Genomic DNA, 19,098 nt, shown 5'->3' with positions numbered 1-19,098 from the left:
TTTTATATTGAAGATTGGAAAGTCATGGTGATACATGAATCGTCAATCTCCAATACTCGTTTACTCGTATATTTTAAATTGGGAATTCGGAAAGTCATGGTGATACATGAATTGTCGATTTCTGATTCGAATTTGTTACCTTTATTAAGTCTGCATTTAGGGTCATTTATTTTACTTTAACTTTTGATAGTATCTAACTCCGTGAAACCAAGCTTTTCGAGGTTAAACTTTGTGCTAAAACTAAGATATTAACTAAAATTAAAATTTTATAGAATGCCTCCGCTATCTCGCCGATTTCAGAGAAGAAAAGCCTCGCGCATGCGTAGACAGCAACGTTCCCAGGAAATGGCCGCCGCAATAGCCCAAGCCTTGAGCCAAAACAATACCAATACCTCCAGTTATAACATTAAATCCTTCAACGCGGGTAACCCTCCAAAGTTCACAGGTCTCGAAGGAGCCACCGTGATGCTCCAGTGGCTCGAGAAGATAGAAAACACTTTCCTTCACACCCAATGCCCCTCAGAAAGACGAACCCTATATGCTTCCAGTGTCCTGGAATCCAGAGCGCTTACATGGTGGAATGGAGTAGCCCATGCGCGTGGCGCAGAAGCTGCTTCTAGCATGACATGGGAGGAATTCAAGGAAATTCTTACGCGAGAATTCTGCCCTCCCAACGAAGTTAAGCGCCTGGAGGAAGAATTTTGGAACTTGAAGCAGTACAGCGGTGAAGCGCGCGAGTACGCGACGCGCTTCCACGAGCTAAGCTTACTGGTCCCTCACCTTGTTACCCCTTCACGCCGAGCAATCGAGAAATTCCTTGGGGGTCTCCCCATGGAAATTCAAGATTCTGTATGGGCCAGAAACCCAGTTACCCTCTCTGACGCCATTGAGTTGGCCGCTGTGCTCAGCGACAACCATGTCAGAGCAGGAACTCTGTTCCTGCGGGGAACTGAGAAAACCAAAACCACCAAAACTGTCCCTGAACCCGCAGAAACCAAACCAGAACCCTCAAACCGTAACAACCTCAAGCGCAGGCGCAAGGCCTATGCGCTTACCAACCCGCCCATTGTCCAGCAACCCGCATACCAACCCCCAGTTTACGCGCCTAACCCTCTGTCAGCCTACCCAACTCCCCCTGTAGTTCACAACTATGCCCTAACCAATCCAGCACTCCCTGCCCCGCCTCCTAAGAAACCTTACACAGGAAACCATCCCTTTTGCCCAACCTGTAGATTTCACCACCCAACCCAAACCCCGTGTCGACTTTGTAACCGATGTGGCCGTACTGGTCACACTGCTGAGAACTGTAGAGTCCTTCTCGCCAATCCAATTGCGCCAACACCACCAGTCTACCCGCAGAATCCACAACCAACCTACCAAAACCCACGACCCAGATCGTGCTTTAACTGCGGTGATCCCAGTCATTTCCGGAACGCGTGCCCGAGACTACAAGTTCAGATTACGCAAGCGAATCCGGTGAACCAGATTTCAAACCAAGTGACGCGTGGACGAGCTTTTAACATAACCGCGCACCAAGCGCAAGCGAATAATGACGTAGTTAATGGTACATTTTTACTTAACGGATTTTATGCTTCTGTACTTTTTGATACTGGCGCCGATCGAAGTTTTATTTCTCGCGCCTTCGAGCAGAAGCTTGCGCGACCGCGCAACGACTTAAAAGAAGATTTTTCAGTTGAATTGGCTAACGGTGAAACTGTTTTAATTAACTCGGTGATTAAAGATTGTACGCTTAATCTTAACGAAAACGATTTTCTGATCGACCTCATCCCTATGCCTCTTGGAAGCTTTGATGTTATTATTGGTATGGACTGGCTCTCGCATAATCGCGCCGAAGTTATTTGCGCCAAGAAGATGATTCGCATACCTCGAGAAAATGGTGATCTTCATATTTACGGCGAAAAACCCTCCAGTGGTCTTAAACTTATGTCTTGCGCCGAAGCCCAAAGACTCATGCGGAAGAAGTGTATTGCATTTCTAGCCCATGTGGTTAAACCTGCTGAAGAAGAGAAGCTTCGCGATATCCCTGTTGTGCGTGATTTCCCTGAAGTTTTTCCTGATGATCTTCCTGGTATCCCTCCCGCTCGTGAAGTCGAGTTTCGTATTGATCTTGTCCCTGGCGCTTCCCCCGTGGCTAAATCTCCTTATCGTCTTGCACCCGCTGAGATGCAAGAATTGGCCAGCCAACTTCAAGAGTTGACTGCTAAAGGATTCATTCGCCCTAGCTCTTCGCCCTGGGGTGCTCCGGTGTTGTTCGTTAAAAAGAAAGATGGATCGTTTCGCATGTGTATAGATTACCGCGAGTTGAACAAACTCACCATTAAGAACCGGTATCCCTTACCGCGTATTGACGACCTCTTTGATCAACTCCAAGGTGCCTCTTGTTTCTCGAAGATTGATCTCCGCTCTGGTTATCACCAGTTGCGCATCCGCGATGATGATGTTCCGAAGACTGCTTTTCGAACTCGTTATGGCCATTTTGAATTCTTGGTCATGTCCTTCGGTCTAACCAACGCACCCGCCGTTTTCATGGATCTTATGAATCGGGTGTGTAGGCCTTTCTTGGATAAATTCGTGATCGTGTTTATCGATGATGTTCTGGTGTATTCTAAGACCAAGGCCGAGCACGAGCAACATCTTCGGTTGGTGTTGCAAAAGCTCCGAACCGAGCAGCTCTATGCTAAGCTTTCCAAGTGTGAATTTTGGTCGGATGAAGTACAGTTTCTTGGCCATGTTGTTAACAAGATGGGTATTCATGTTGACCCATCCAAAATTGAAGCAATCAAGAACTGGATTACGCCATCCTCTCCTTCTGAGATCCGTTCCTTTCTGGGCTTAGCTGGTTATTACCGGCGCTTCATTTCGAACTTCTCGAAGATCGCTTTGCCTTTAACAGCTCTGACGCACAAAGGTAAACCGTATATTTGGGGCTCGAAGCAAGAAGAAGCCTTTCTGACGCTCAAGCGTTTGTTGTGTAAAGCTCCTGTTCTTGCGCTACCTGAGGGTAATGATGATTTTGTCGTGTATTGCGATGCATCCAACCAAGGTCTTGGTTGTGTTCTTATGCAACGAGGCAAGGTTATCGCTTACGCATCGAGGCAACTTAAGGTTCATGAAAAGAATTATACAACTCACGACCTCGAACTTGGTGCAGTTGTTTTTGCCTTGAAGATCTGGAGACACTACCTTTATGGTACTAAGTGTATCCTCTACACTGACCATAAAAGCCTTCAGCTCTTTGATCAAAAGGAACTTAACATGAGACAACGCCGATGGAACGAACTCATCAGCGATTACGATTGTGAGATCCGGTATCATCCTGGTAAGGCTAATGTGGTAGCCGATGCGCTCAGCCGAAAACCCTGCCAACTTAACTGTATCTTGCCGCGCACCCAGCTTCACTTCGCGCCGATTCAAAGCAACCTTGAATCGCGTATTTGTGACGCGCAGCGCGCATCCATCAGTAACGGTAACCTTCGCGCCGAGTTAGCGTGTGGCGCGGAAGCACTCTTTGTCCCTAATCTGAGTGGAATTCTCTGCTATCTCAATCGCATCTGGATTCCCTTTGATGAGAATCTTCGCGCTGATATCCTGAGTGAAGCGCATAAATCTCGGTATTCTATTCATCCTGGCGCTGATAAGATGTACAAGGATTTGCGCATAACTTATTGGTGGCCCGGTATGAAAAAGGATATTGCTGTGTTCGTAGCTAAATGCCTGACTTGTTCTAAAGTGAAAGCTGAACACCAACGCCCATCTGGTTTGCTCGAACAACCAGAAATTCCTACGTGGAAATGGGAATGTGTAGCGATGGACTTTATTACCAAGTTACCTTTGACAGCAAGCAAACATGATAGCATTTGGGTAATAGTGGATCGTTTGACTAAATCTGCTCACTTCCTGCCCATTCGTGAAAACTACCGTGTTGAGCAACTCGCGCAGCTTTATGTCAAGGAAATTGTCTGCCGCCATGGTACTCCTTTGAGCATCATATCCGATCGCGATGGCCGTTTTATATCTCGCTTTTGGAAATCTCTCCAATCTGCGCTAGGAACTCGCTTGGACATGAGTACGGCATATCATCCTCAGACTGACGGTCAGTCTGAGCGAACTATTCAAACTCTTGAGGATATGCTCCGATCTTGTGTTCTTGATTTTGGAGGTAATTGGGATTCACACCTGCCTTTGGTCGAGTTCTCTTATAATAACAGCTATCATTCCAGTATCGGTATGGCCCCATTTGAAGCACTTTACGGTCGTAAGTGCCGCTCCCCGATTTGTTGGAGCGAAGTGGGTGAAGCTCAAATCACAGGACCCGAACTTGTTCAAGAGACAACCGATAAAATCGCCAAGATCCGTGATCATCTGCTGACTGCCAGAAGCCGACAGAAGAGTTACGCAGATCGTAGACGAAAGCCTCTCGAATTTCAAGTTGGTGATCTTGTTCTCCTCAAAGTGTCGCCCTGGAAAGGTGTTGTCCGCTTTGGGAAGAAAGGTAAGCTTGCTCCTCGTTATGTCGGTCCATTCAAGATTCTCGCGCGTGTGGGAAAAGTTGCCTACAGACTTGACCTGCCGCCCGCGCTCAGTAATGTGCATCCAACGTTCCATGTATCCAATCTCAAGAAGTGTTTAGCTGACGAGAACCTTCACATTCCACTTGATGAAGTTCAAGTTGATGAAACTATGCATTTCGTTGAGAAGCCTGTTGAGATTATGGATCGCGAGGTTAAGCAAACCAAGCGCAGTCGTATCCCTATTGTTAAAGTTCGCTGGGAGTCCAAGCGCGGAGCCGAGTTTACATGGGAAAGGGAAGATCAAATGAAGATCAAGTACCCGCACCTGTTCTCTGCGCAACCTACTTCAAGATAAATTTCGGGACGAAATTTCTTAAAGTAGGGGAGACTGTGACATCTGCCCCGATCCGACCCAACCCAGGTACCCGTTTCTCTGACCCGATCTCTCTTTTATTATTTAATATTTATTTATACTTATATTTTACTTTTAATAATAATATATATTTTCCTTCCCGCCTTTTTCTCTCTCTTTCTTTCCGCCGTCCCCTCCCCCTTCCTTCTCTCTTTCCGCCTTCTTTTCCCTCTTGTCGCCGTCCCGCCCTTAAGCCTTGTTTCCCTCAACTCTTTGCTTGTCCTTTGGTTCTTCCCGCCTAAGGATGTCTGCAGCTCCACGCGCCAGACTCCTTACATGGAAGCCTGCGTGAAGACATCTTGTTCCTGCGATGCGTGAAGAGAACTCTTCTCGCAGCGCGCTAAGAATGCATGTTCTTCTCGCAGCGCGCTAAGAATGCATGTTCTTCCCGCGATGCGCTTAGAATTCTAGTTCACGCAGCACGCTAAGGATGTGATTCTTCCCGCAGTGCGCTAAGGATTGTTGTGCCAGCCTTCGCGCTCGCGCACTCAGCCTTCCCGCGCTTAACCCTTTGAGTTTTTCTTCTGTTTAATCTAGCCGTTTGCTTTTGTGTTGTCTTATCTTTTGTGTTGTTGACCTAATCTGCTTTATGTCTGAATAGTTACTTTCGGCGCAGCATGCGCACCAACCCCATTGGTTGACAGATAAAGTGACTGACATAATCTTTTGAGATCTGCTTTTGCCATGCTTGACCAGTACCTTTATCTGACCCGCCCATGCCTGTTTACTGTTCCCTGTCAGCTTTATCTTGCCTCTGCAGCTGCCATATCTTTCCATATCTTTTGCTTTTGGAACTTTTTACTTTTTGAGATCTTTTCCCCTTTTTTTAGGGATTGTGTTCCCTAGGATTTCTCTATAAATAATAATGTTATTTTCCTAACACTACACACACAAAACACTTAATTTCTCCTGTTCTCTCTTTTCCTTTGCTCTCTGCCGATTGTCCTTCTGCCGCCTCCCTCTCTGCCTCCGTCTTCCTCCCTGTTCTGCCCTGCTTTTCCGGTAATATATATTATATATAATAGTTTACTTATTAATTATGCTAACTTATAATCAAGACTTGAAACAAATCATTAAAACAATAATCTTATTTATAGGATAACTTGTGCTTGTTTAAAGTTGGTTCTTGCTTTACACCGCATCGTTTATCATGTGAGTAATCTCGTATCTAATCCCTTTTTGCTTTTAATGTTTTGGGATGTTCATGTGTTCATACAAAACTTGAGTCTTAAACTGTTTATGAACTTTAGTCGCGCAGTATCCCATGTGTTGAGGACGTAGACTTGGCTGTTTATTTGTATGTGTGGATCATTAACCGTATGGACGGTCTATTCCGCAGTTTTCATGGTACCATTAGATGAACACGGGAGAACTATCGTTTATGATTTTCTCTTTTGTACACACATGCACAGTTAGTCTTGTTTGTGAGCTCAATTGTGAGCACTGGCAGTCTTGTCTCTTAGAGTTGGTCCCGATCAGATTACACCCTTGTTGAAAACCAGACATACACATGTTGCGCGCAGATTTATTGTTATGTATTGTATTAAACTTGATTTCTCACCAACACGCAAGTGTTTGACGTTTATTTTAACACATGTTCAGGTTTGCAGTAGCTGTTTTGGAGCTTGTGGACACGTAGGACGTTTTCACTTTTGGACCTAGAATTAAAATGTATCAAGACAAGTTAATGTTGTTTGAATGTTATAATTTATAATATATTGATTTATGTTTGATTTATGTTTAATTTATGTTCTTTATTTTCCCCGCTGCGCGTGCGCGATAAAATGTGTATTAATAAATATTGACACCAATAGTGTCGCGAGTAATGAAGCAATATGTGGCGCCCCGATGTATAATCCGCCTTTGGTCGGGGTGTTACATGGGATACTGCGCGACTAAAGTTCATAAACAAGTTTAAGACTCAAGTTTTGTATGAACACATGAACATCCCAAAGCATTTAAAATAAAAAGGGATTAGATACGAGATAACTCACTTGATAAACGATGCGGTGTAAGATATGCAAGAATCAACTCTTAAACAAGCAAGGTTAACCTATAATTAAAGATTATTGTTTTAATGATTTGTTTTAAGTCTTGATTATAAGTTAGCATAATTAATAAGTAAATTATAATATATATATTACCGGAAAAGCAGGAAGAACAAGGAGGAAGACGGAGGCAGAGAGGAAGACGGCAGAGAGAGCAAGGAGCAAGAGAACAGGAGAGATTAAGTGTTTGTGTGTGTAGTGTTAAGAAAAATAATACTATTATTTATAGAGAAACCCTAGGGAACACAATCCTAGAAAAGGGGAAAAGATCTCAAAAAGCAAAAGATATCAAAAAGCATAAGAATCCAAAAGCAAAAGATATCAAAAGATATGGCAGCTGCAGGGGGCAAGATAAAGCTGACAGGGAACAGTAACAGGCATGGGCGGTTCAAATAAAGGTACTGGATAAAGCTTGGCAAAAGCAGATCTCAAAAGATAATGTCAGTCACTTTTTCTACCAACCAATGGGGGTTGGTACGCATGCTGCGCCGAAAGTAACTATTCAGACATAAAGCAGATTAGGTCAACAGTTCAAAAGATAAGACAACACAAAAGCAAACGGCTAGATTTAAACAGAAGATACAAGGGTTAAGCGCGGGAAGGCTGAGTGCGCGAGCGCGAGGGCTGGCACAACAATCCTTAGCGCACTGCGGGAAGAATCACAAATCCTTAGCGTGCTGCGTGAAGAACAAGAATTCTAAGCGCATCGCGGGAAGAACATACATTCTTAGCGCATTGCGGGAAGAACATGCATTCTTAGCGCGCTGCGAGAAGAGTTCTCTTCACGCATCGCAGGAACAAGATGTCTTCACGCAGGCTTCCATGTAAGGAGTCTGGCGCGTGGAGCTGCAGACATCCTTAGGCGGAAAGAACCAAAGGACAAGAGGGAAGAGAAGGCGGAAAGAGAGAAGGAAGAGGGAGGGGACGGCGGAAAGAAAGAGGGAGAAAGAGGCGGGCAGGAAATTATTATTAAAAATAAAATACAAGTATAAATATTAAATAATAAAAGAGAGATCGGGTCAGAGAAACGGGTACCTGGGTCGGGTCGGATCGGGGCAGATGTCACACTCGTCACTGAGAAGGGGGGGTTCCTCCTTGTGACCACCCTCCGGCGTGAGAATCAGACTAGATTGCTCTGAATATAAGTGTATATTAAGAGAAATAGCTAGAGAAGATAAGATGATGATACCGTTCCAAGGTGTTGGAGTATTTATAGCCGAAGGTAGGTTTCCAAGCAGGTACAGCCAGCTGTATAATATTCCTGTTCTACCAACTGTGGCCTACGCACGTGCCATGCTGGTGGTTGGTGGGTAGGCAGCGGCTGATAGTGACATGGCCGGCTGTGTACTGTTCCTTTTCCACCAACTGCAGGCTATGTACGTGCCACGACAAGGGTTGGTGAGTAGGCAGCGGCTGATAGTGACATTAAGTACTAGAGCGTGCTCCTCGTCGTACTGTTGTCAGTGAGCTGTCGCTGCTTTGGTCAGATCTTTTGTCCATACCTTGGCAGGTATAGTACAAAAGATCCTCCAGTAGCGTACGGACTGGCTCATTTGGGCGGTAGTATTCTCGGCTTTGGGCGGGAGTGTTCCCGGCTTGCTCATCCCTTCTTCAGGTGACATTACTGAATTATTTGAGAGTCAGTGCCTTGTGCGTGTAGCCTTGCTGTTAGTGCGGGTAGCCTTCCCTGATGGCTAGTATCCGCAGCTGCGGGAACAGGCGGGGTACGTCACCATTGGGAGGCTTTTCCTGTGGGAACAGCTTGCGTACTGCGCGTAAGGACGTCATCTCTCTGAGCATGGTGGGTCCTGCGGATCTAGTTGGTCTTTGCGCAGACGTCCCTCTTTAAGGTGAGTCTTGCGGGTCCAACCGCGCAGACGTCCCTCTTCGAGGTGAGTCTTGTGGGTCCAACTGGGCTCTGCTGGGACCTACCTCTTCAAGTCCCCCCAGTCCAATGTTCTTCTCATGAGTTGTTAATAAGTGAGGTGAACTTTTGGACTTAAGCAAGGCGTTTTGAAAAGGGTTTAGTTTTAAGGTTCTCCGCGGGGATTCTTCCCGCGGGTTTCCTAATGTCACGTGCAGAAATTCCCGACTTTTCTGCTTGATCTTTGGGTACCCAAGAATACCTTGGAAGTAAAGTAACTATAAGACGAGTGCGGGTACAGTGTCAAGGCAAAACCCTTCACATACTTAGCACTCGCAGGGAATTGAAACCAAGAAGGATCTTCTGGGCCATGCTTGTGGAAAGGGAAATAACATCCCCGCATAGCGGGAACGTTGAGAACTAGATGGTTTGAAACTCCAAGATGGAATTGGTTGTTTAACATAATTGATCACTATGTCTAAAACTACCAAAACCTCGTGGAGAATCTACACAAGTGAAACTCAACGCTCCTGACTTGCGAGGAGGTTACACACCTACCCGCATCATACCCAAAGATCAAGCAGAAAAGTCGGGAATTTCTGCACGTGACATTAGGAAACCCGCGGGAAGAATCCCCGCGGAGAACCTTAAAACTAAACCCTTTTCAAAACCCCTTGCTTAAGTCCAAAAGTTCACATCACTTATTAACAACTCATGAGAAGAACATTGGACTGGGGGGACTTGAAGAGATTGGTCCCAGCAGAGCCCAGTTGGACCCGCAAGACTCACCTTGAAGAGGGACGTCTGCGCGGTTGGACCCGCAAGACTCACCTTAAGGAGGGACGTCTGCGCAAAGACCAACTAGATCCGCAGGACCCACCATGCTCAGAGAGATGACGTCCTTAAACGCAGTACGCAAGCTGTTCCCACAGGAAAAGCCTCCCAATGGTGACGTACCCCGCCTGTTCCCGCAGCTGCGGATACTAGCCATCAGGGAAGGCTACCCGCACTAACAGCAAGGCTACACGCACAAGGCACTGACTCTCAAATAATTCAGTAATGTCACCTGAAGAAGGAATGAGCAAGCCGGGAACACTCCCGCCCAAAGCCGGGAATACTCCCGCCCAAATGAGCCAGTCCGTACGCTACTGGAGGATCTTTTGTACTATACCTGCCAAGGTATGGATAAAAGATCTGACCAAAGCAGCGACAGCTCACTGACAACAGTACGACGAGGAGCACGCTCTAGTACTTAATGTCACTATCAGCCGCTGCCTACTCACCAACCCTTGTCGTGGCACGTACATAGCCTGCAGTTGGTGGAAAAGGAACAGTACACAGCCGGCCATGTCACTATCAGCCGCTGCCTACCCACCAACCACCAGCATGGCACGTACGTAGCCCACAGTTGGTAGAACAGGAATATTATACAGCTGGCTGTACCTGCTTGGAAACCTACCTTCGGCTATAAATACTCCAACACCTTGGAACGGTATCATCATCTTATCTTCTCTAGCTATTTCTCTTAATATACACTTATATTCAGAGCAATCTAGTCTGATTCTCACGCTGGAGGGTGGTCACAAGGAGGAACCCCCCTTCTCAGTGACGAGCTCACGGTGTCTGTTTTGCAGGTCATCAGAAGAATAACCATCTTTGCCGGACCTAACCCTCGTGGGAAACATCTACTTAACCCCCAGATTATCCGTAATCTGCCGGGGTCACTTAGTGTTTCTTCATTATTTTTGTAACTTTAATTTGTAAATGACTTTAGATGGTGAATTATTTGTCGTTAATGTGGAAAAGATATTTTGGAAAAGATACGTTGGAAAATTTTGCTATTATCATTTATTTTAGATGGTGACTATTATCATTTATAATAGCAAAACTTTGTAAACTTTTCTGAATCTATCATGTATAATTAGAGGTCCATAAAATTGTATATCGTGTCAAACATGATTATTTTTAAACCATTTCAGATCGAGTCACATAAATTCAAGATCGAATCAACCCAAGCCGGATTAAAAACTGGCATATAAGGGGGAAACTTGATCAGTCGTTTTAACGACTTCAAACCAATTTTAAACTGACGGATCTGATCAGGCCAGATTAAGATTGATTTCACCCAAACTGATTTTTCTATCAGTTTTGAATTGAATACGGTTTGAATATGGACATAACCCACTTACTAAGTTTTTCAAAAATTTTAGCTGACATTTCATATATATTGACCTGGGACCAATATGGTTTAAAAACAACTCTTTTTGGATTAACATGTTCTATTATTCTACCATTTACGGAAAAGTCATGAAATCCTGCTACTAACCTGCTTATCAATGATATCAGGTAGAATTGTAGCTTGTGATCATGTGCGACAGATGACCTTCAAAAGGTTATTATAGAAAATCATTGAAAACAAGATTCGAACTTAGATATATGATAGAAGGTAAATATATGTGTGTCACAACACCACCCTTTCAAGGTTAATAAACAATTTCTTTTGGAACATTAGTTTTTAGGGGTGGTTTAATTTGTATTTTAAAAGTGATTACACTATATATTTCGGCCATCAACCTTCATCAATATAAACTATAAGTCTATGAAGTGTTAGTTTTATTCAATCATTCAAAACTTATTACTCTTACGCAGGGGAGGAGCTAGCTTAAAATGATCGGGTTCAAACGTATGGAACCAAACAAGTCCTTATTCGTGTTCACCTATTAACCTTAATAAGGTTGTCAGTTTTTGCTATCAAATAAAATATATCTAAAGTTTATATGATTATCAAATTGATTCAAAACCCAAAATAATCTGTGACATTGCCTTCAAAATCATCGGCGACCCAACTCGATCCGGACGGAAATACTAAATATTAGTGAACTCATTAAAAAAATATTCTTGACTTCGCCACCACTCTCAAAGAGAAATGCTAGTTATACCTCATAGGCTATGGTTAAAATATAATTAATAATAATATAATTACTATTTTCCGTATAATAGATTTATTTATGAATAAGGAAAACTTAAAATATCTTGGTTGGAGTCTTTGAAAGTCCTTATTTCTATTTTCACTTTACTATAGTTGGAAAACTTTAATAAGTGGTTAAACAAAATCATTATGGCATATAAGTGCTAAACTTGTGGAAAAATATGGACATGAAGAGAAAAATAAAACGCATAGTTATTTGTGGGTGTTGCTTAGACGTGGTTTGAGGTATATCCTTCTACACCAATAACCAATAGTATTAAGTAGGTTTGTAAATGTATGAAATCAAACAAGGCCTTATTCGTGTTCGTCTATTAATCTTTTATCAGACAAATAAACGGTTTACGAACACCTTATCGAATAAAATTTCATGTCCGTGTTGTTCATTAAGGAAATAAACTTGTTTGTGAATAGTTCATGAACACAAATGAACATAAAAAAAATTTGATTTGATTTTGCTAACCAATAATGGCCAATGTCAACAGTTCGGTCCGACTATTAATTTTGTGTTGGTCTTTTTTTAACATTCATATTCATATGCTAATTTACATATAAATTAATTACATAATACCCATATATCTTTTTTGTTTTATAGTTAATACGTTTTATTAAATCTATATGATATGCTTAGAAAAGTCATTAAAAATTATAAAAACAAAACTTTTAGTGAACAAACATAAACAAACAAATATTAGTGAACATAAATGGATGTTAACGAACACCTTATCGAACGCTCACGACCACAATTGAACATACATGGCACTTGTTCGTGTTCGTGTTTGTTCATTTAGGTAATTGAATTTATGCTCTTTCATGTATCAAAAGAAACTTCATGTCAAACGTTCTGTCCGTTTACAACCATGGTATTAACATGTGTTTGTAATGTAATGGTGTTTTTATTTAAATTATTTAGCATCATGTCATAAGTATTTTCAAACCTTTATTTTTGTTTTAAATGTAAATATAAAACGCTTTTCTTATTGGGTTTCTAGAAAAAGAAAATATATAATCATTTTATTGGGAATGAGATAGTGTTAAAGAGTAGAGGTATGTTTTTTTTTACTTAATATGTTCCGTCCACTAGCTCACATCTTATCAGTTACCATCAAGTCATGGGTGAAAAGTCTTCAAAACTCAGGCAATTCCACTGATTGGAACTTGGAAGTGCGTCAAGTAGAAAGGAACAAGGTCTTACGACATGGTCCTTTTCTTTGGTTTCTTATCCACCATTTACAATACACTAAGAGTGAGAAAACAAACCAGTCGGTTATGGTAAAAAGAGGAAAAAAAACAAATCATAACAAATAACCGAACTGCTAGCCGGAAAAATTAACTGAAACTGATCAAAACCGATTGGTTATGGTTAAGTGAATATGATTAGCCTACCAGTCTGTTATAGTTGCAGTTAAGGAGCATTCAGTATCTATTTGACTAGATTAAATGTTGTGTAATTTGAAAATACCGCACAACACACAAATCTTGTCTAGATTAATCGTTGTCATCGACATCATCAGAACAAATGCTGAAATGTGTTGTCACCGTAAAGAAACACATGCATTTCAATTACACCGAACACTTTGAATCGAGTCACCCTTGTAGCTAAAATCCAATTCTAACCATCGATATGCATAACATCTCAACACGCAGCAGAAAAAATAGTCAAATAACCGAAATAACCGTAACCGCCGAGTTAACCGACCAGTTTTGGTTATGGCCAACACTTTCTAATTAACCGAAATGTATAATGCACATGAAAAATGAACTAAATGCATAAGTACATAGTTTAAAACCAAAACCTCTATCAACAAACACAAATTCAAAAGCTTAAATACACAATACAAGTTGATCACCTCATAAATACAATCAAAAAACCTTAGCAATCACTAAATATAATTATCTTTTTAAAATTATTAAATATGCATTTCCACTTACTGTTCAAGTGGCGTCCACTCTATTCGCAGATCAATTTCACCAGATTCAACGTGTTGTAATTTAAGCGTAACGTCCTGAGTCACCTTCCCATTGATAATACTTACGACACTATCTTCCAACAATGCATTGTCCTGTGATTTCAACCACTTTCCTATTTGCATATCTTCTAATATGCCCGCATCCCCGAATGCCATTGCAGACGTTATCAGCGGTTGAATATCAATTTCCGCTTCTCCCATTATGTCGTCAGCCGAGAACGTGTCATGATCAAAAACTTGCTGCATTAAAAATACTTTGAGTAAGAAAGTATATTGTTAAGATATTAATTTAACCTTTTTGAAGAAACTATTTCAAGAGGTTATTAAATTATTATTAATATTAAAAAGCATCTAGACTTACCACTTTAACAGGCTTGTAATTTTGAGGAACAGAAAGCATAAGCTCTTCATTCCAAACTGGATTCAAGTTGCTGTTTCGTACGGTTGTTTGTGCCTTCTAATGCCATCAACACAAGCCCGGAAAAAGAATTCAAAAAAGGGTTAGACCGTCACCTAAAGAAAGTGTTACCTTGGATTAATGTTTTAAAACTGGTTATCTAAGTTGCAATAATCAAGTTTTTATGTTTGGATTATTTGGAGCTCAAATAATATATACCCATGACCTAATGGTCTAGTGGTAATGAGTAAATATGAAATTTTAATGTTTTATGAAAAAAAAGGTAAATGGTCATTTCTTGAAGTGTTTTATTGAAAAAGGTAAACTTGATATTTTAACCAACTTTAAGATATGTTACTTTAAATTTGACTTGGGTATAGATGATATTTTTAAATGTTTTGTAGGGGTATATATGAAATTCTCCCTATCTAAGTTGCTATACAGGTCATGTTTACGGGTTGGCAGGTCAAACCACACACAAGTTCAAAACTGTTAGACAAGCCCGAAAACTGTGTTAGACAAATGAACTTGGATATAACATGCGTGCTCACATATTGACCTCAACGCAGCCCGTTCAACCCCAAAATAACATTTATATTACTTTTTTTGCATAATAATAATCCAACGTTACAAATTTTCAACCGAAAACAGAAACGTCTAGACGGTACCCATTATAAACCTATGCCCATTAAACTTATATCTTTAAAATTTTGAAGTAAAATACCCAATATTATAACATCAAAACAATTTTTAACAAATTAAAAAAAACAAATGGGTTAAAGAATTACAGAAAAGGGACTGACCTGATGCCCTAATGTAAGAACAACATAAGGGTCACTCGATAACATGTCACGGACAGCAAGATTGGTACCCTTTATAACTGTAATCCTCAACACTCCAATAAACTCCACCATGCCTTTCTGTTATTAGTTACCACATCAGTGGGTCAAAATCGGTTTTTTGAAATAACCCACACTATGAATTATGACATTGATTTATATGATAAATAAACTTACAGTACTCGGAATACTTTTGTAACTGTTCATACTCTTTCTGGACAAACTTGATTTCAAAGAGCTTGAACTACTTGACAAGATCCTTAAACTAGGTTTCAAAAAGTCTTGAAGCTCATACTTTGACCTATAACAAATATATATTTAATATATTAAACAACAATAATATAAACTACAGGCTCGGTTAGGCTCGCGAGCCAGCTCGATAAGTGAAACATGGGATCGAGCTCATTTATTAAACAAGCTTAACTTTAAATTTTGTATTAAATGAATTACTAACAAAGTTACAAATATAACTTTAAATTTTGTATTAAATGAGGTTTTAGATATTTATGAATTATGAAATTTATTTATCATTATTTATATCTTATGAATCCATAAGGTATGTTATTATGTATATTATTAACTTCAATTTTTTTGTTTCGTTTTTTTAACCAACCGTGTATTTCATGGGCTATATCCTAGTTTGTATTACATGTTGAAAAACCATGCATGGTTATGATACATATTCATAATTACATATTTAAAATGAAAAGAAACCTCAAATTGAAAGGACAGATGGTCGGTTCAGTTTACACCGCCAGACGCCAGTTCAAAGTTTCAAAACAAACCGAACCGCTAAACCATCAAGCCGTAAAAACCTAACTGTTTGGATCTTAAACCAGCCGACTTGCTTAGGTTTGGATGGTTCAGTCCATTCAACAGTTTCTGAGCAGCAGTAATACAATAGGGATATTTATTATTCGGTTTCAAATCGAACTAAATTGAAACCGAAAAAACCAAACCAAATTCTTATTCGGTTATGCACATTTTGCATTCGATTATAACCGAATCACGAGTATTAACTGATTAACCAAACATCCATAATATACTTGTTTTTAAAAAAAGACATATATGACATATCCAATACTTCACGAATATGCTTCAAAATTCCAACTCAAAACTTTTAATACTATCATAACTAATCTTTGTAGAATACTCTAAACCAATTAAATTAGTTACTTAATAAAAGGTTTTATACCAAATTAGCTTCTGTTTATATATTAATTAATTAAACTAGTTTCTTAAAAAAAGTATACCAACATTAGCTTATCTTTATATATTACCAGTTGATTATAACAAAAATTAAAAGGTAAATAAAGTTAAAAAGGATAATTTTTAGCCAAAAGAAAATCAACTCAGTTAAATTCCGTTAAAATCAGTTTATTCAGTTTTTAACAGAAACCAAACCAACGCCTTATTCGGTTTTTCAGTTCGGTTACACACTTATCTTATTCAGTTTGGTTCAGTTTCATTTCACGAGTACAGAGATAGTCATGCAAAAAAGTGAAAAATTGAATGTTTAAACGGACCTAATAAAATTATAACGGTGGTCTTGAGTAGCATCGGGTCCAGGCTTAGAGATTCCTTTTGGAATATAAGCCTCATAGATTGAATTTGCGGACGCGTTTCCTCCAACTTCAATCATTGCATCAATTTCAGCATCACTCCATGCATCCAATGTCACTGATAAAACCTGTCCAGTTCACGCGTCAAATGTTAAATCAAAACTTATTTATGCATCCATGTAATAATATTGTTTTTGTACTTACAGTTAACTAATTATTATATAATAAAGAAACCAAATATGAGGTATGGTACCTACCTTTGAAATATGAACACCGAGACTGCGGTGCACGCCACAACATTTTAAGCATATAAAAACTCCGATGTTGGCTGACCTGAAAATCAAAATGAACTTGTTTTAATATAATCATTATATGATACTAAACTTGCTGATATAAAACCATAAATACGGATGCATTATAGGCTTCTTAAACGCTGCAAAACGCTCATAAAAAGTAAAATCATCATTAGAGTAGAAAAATATAAGAAGCCTTACGCCCACTTAGGGTCAGGTGCACCACAATCAGCACAGTTTCGGTTATCATGTTGCTGCAGTAGTTCTTTTAAGCGTCTGTTACCTACATACATTATTAGCACATGTAGTTTAATAGACTAAACCAAGTTTAAAAAGTTAAAAGCATTCACATATTCAAGATACTCCATATAAATATGTTTTTTATGGATGTCCAAAATTTTCTTAAAAAGGAAAAATAAATAAAAATGGGAAAAACTTATACTAGTAAGCACCACTGTTACAATATTCCTAGTAGATATCCAAAAATGGTGATTTATCAGTGTACCAATGAGCAAAATTTAGTAATTAAATACAGTTTTTCCTTTAATCGATGATTTTTAATGCTATGAATTTGAAAGAATCTTGGTGATATTAATTAATAGCATATTGCAGTTTGTATTGTTTTGAATTGAATGATAATGATACTAACCAGAAGTTGTTGTTTTGCCAATAGCTGCTGATGATGTTTGGCGACTCATTATTGTTTTGTTTACTTGTGAAAATAATAATAATAATAATAATAATAATAATAATAATAATAATCTAGAAATGAAAAGAATGAATCAGATCCCCAAACAAAGTTAATAATTAAAAATCGAAATGTAACCGTCGTGAATTATTAAATAAATTTCAACTTGATCGATGGACTTACGAAACACTGAATTGAATCAGCTTAGAGAAAGGATCAATTGACAGATAATTCAAAATCTGAAAGCAGTTGATTGAGCAGTAACCGATCAATAATAATAATAATTGTCAACGACAGACAGACAGATGAAGGAAGTTGTAAAAGAAAGCTTAGGTGGAATGAATATTATTATGTTACCCTGAAAAAATATGATGAGGATTCTGTTTGGTTCACGTTGTTCTAAAAAGGAGGCGGATGGTCTTATTAATAATATATAGGTACAGCCAACCCTGTCTGTCTGTCTGTAAAGTAAATGCAACTGTATAATATCACATTTATGTTGTCATATGCTGGTGTATACCATCACACCATGGAAGGTGTTCGAATTTCGATTACTCTCTCCCTTTTTCAACTTTTTGAAACAAACCATTGTAAACATCAAGAAAGACGTGATGATGGTGGTATATTGGTGACTTCGGGTACTCGTATATTTATTTATACATTTTAAATACAATAGATCATGGCTTGTTTACGACTCGTAAAGCTGGAATCGACGACCGAGTTGTAATATGTTTATATATATAGTTTGAATGTTTATTTTAAAAGGGTTGGTAAGTTGTTTCGTTTACAATTGATCAACTAGGACACAATATGTTTATAAAAGGGTTTAGTTGATAATCCGTTTAATTAAAATCACCTAAAATCTAATTATTATCGTATTAGTGGAAATTGACATATCTAGATTTTTAGTAACTATAGTTTACCGTTACTCCAAGTAAAAGTATACTCTCTTAATAAAGAGATTAGCCTTTATACAAATACGTACAAAGTGTAACCCAAAACCAATTATTCGTTTAGTATTACACTAAAATCATTACTTTGCTTAAATCTATTTTTTTTCAACGTCGCAAATATATTATAAACAAAAAGATAGGACTAGCAAGAAGCTAGTCACGAAAAATAACACATCAAATATATCATGGATTATAAACTTATAAAGCAAGTGAAAGAGAAATAAATCTATGAACATTATAACGGATAATGAGTCATAAGGGCAATATGTGACGTTAAAATTTGGAAACTAGTCAAACTAGATAACTTATATTAACCGAAAAGAAGTTTAGTTTTAACAATTTCAAAAAAAGGATTAACTACGGATTAGATATGAAAAAGGATTTAAAGAAAGTTGAAATAATAATCTACTTTAGAGAACAATTTAAAGGGTTGACTAAGAATTCAATAGACTTGTACTAGTTTTCATTTTTCAACACGTAATAGTGCATGACCTATTCAGGCTACTTGACTTCTTTCATTTTCCCTTTTAACAAAACAAGAAAAAGAATAATAA

At 39.2% G+C, this 19,098-nt stretch overlaps 1 protein-coding gene across 1 annotated transcript; it reads right to left on the bottom strand.

Annotated features, from left to right (window-relative positions):
• Window positions 1-13,588: 13,588 nt before the first annotated feature.
• LOC143608378 (ADP-ribosylation factor GTPase-activating protein AGD12-like) lies at window positions 13,589-17,625 on the bottom strand. Its single transcript, XM_077083427.1, has 8 exons — window positions 17,553-17,625; window positions 17,105-17,186; window positions 16,868-16,943; window positions 16,575-16,738; window positions 15,226-15,349; window positions 15,013-15,129; window positions 14,174-14,269; window positions 13,589-14,052 (listed from the first exon to the last, which is right to left on the bottom strand). Exons 1-8 carry the CDS (start codon window positions 17,599-17,601, stop codon window positions 13,771-13,773), a joined length of 990 nt encoding a protein of 329 aa, XP_076939542.1. The 5' UTR covers window positions 17,602-17,625; the 3' UTR covers window positions 13,589-13,770.
• Window positions 17,626-19,098: the final 1,473 nt, after the last annotated feature.

This window comes from Bidens hawaiensis, unplaced genomic scaffold, assembly GCF_021521415.1.
Source record: "Bidens hawaiensis isolate Kalapana, Puna unplaced genomic scaffold, B.hawaiensis_p1.1 tig00419365_1, whole genome shotgun sequence".
Lineage (NCBI taxonomy): Eukaryota > Viridiplantae > Streptophyta > Magnoliopsida > Asterales > Asteraceae > Bidens > Bidens hawaiensis.
This window is presented reverse-complemented; position numbering and strand designations above follow the sequence as displayed.

Coding starts and splice junctions, on each gene's coding strand:
- LOC143608378 (XM_077083427.1), bottom strand. CDS start 17,601: ATGAGTCGCCAAACATCATCAGCAGCTATTGGCAAAACAACAACTTCT. Junction 16,944..17,104: donor GCACCTGACCCTAAGTGGGC/GTAAGGCTTCTT, acceptor TTTGATTTTCAG/GTCAGCCAACATCGGAGTTT. Junction 15,130..15,225: donor ACAAAAGTATTCCGAGTACT/GTAAGTTTATTT, acceptor AACTAATAACAG/AAAGGCATGGTGGAGTTTAT.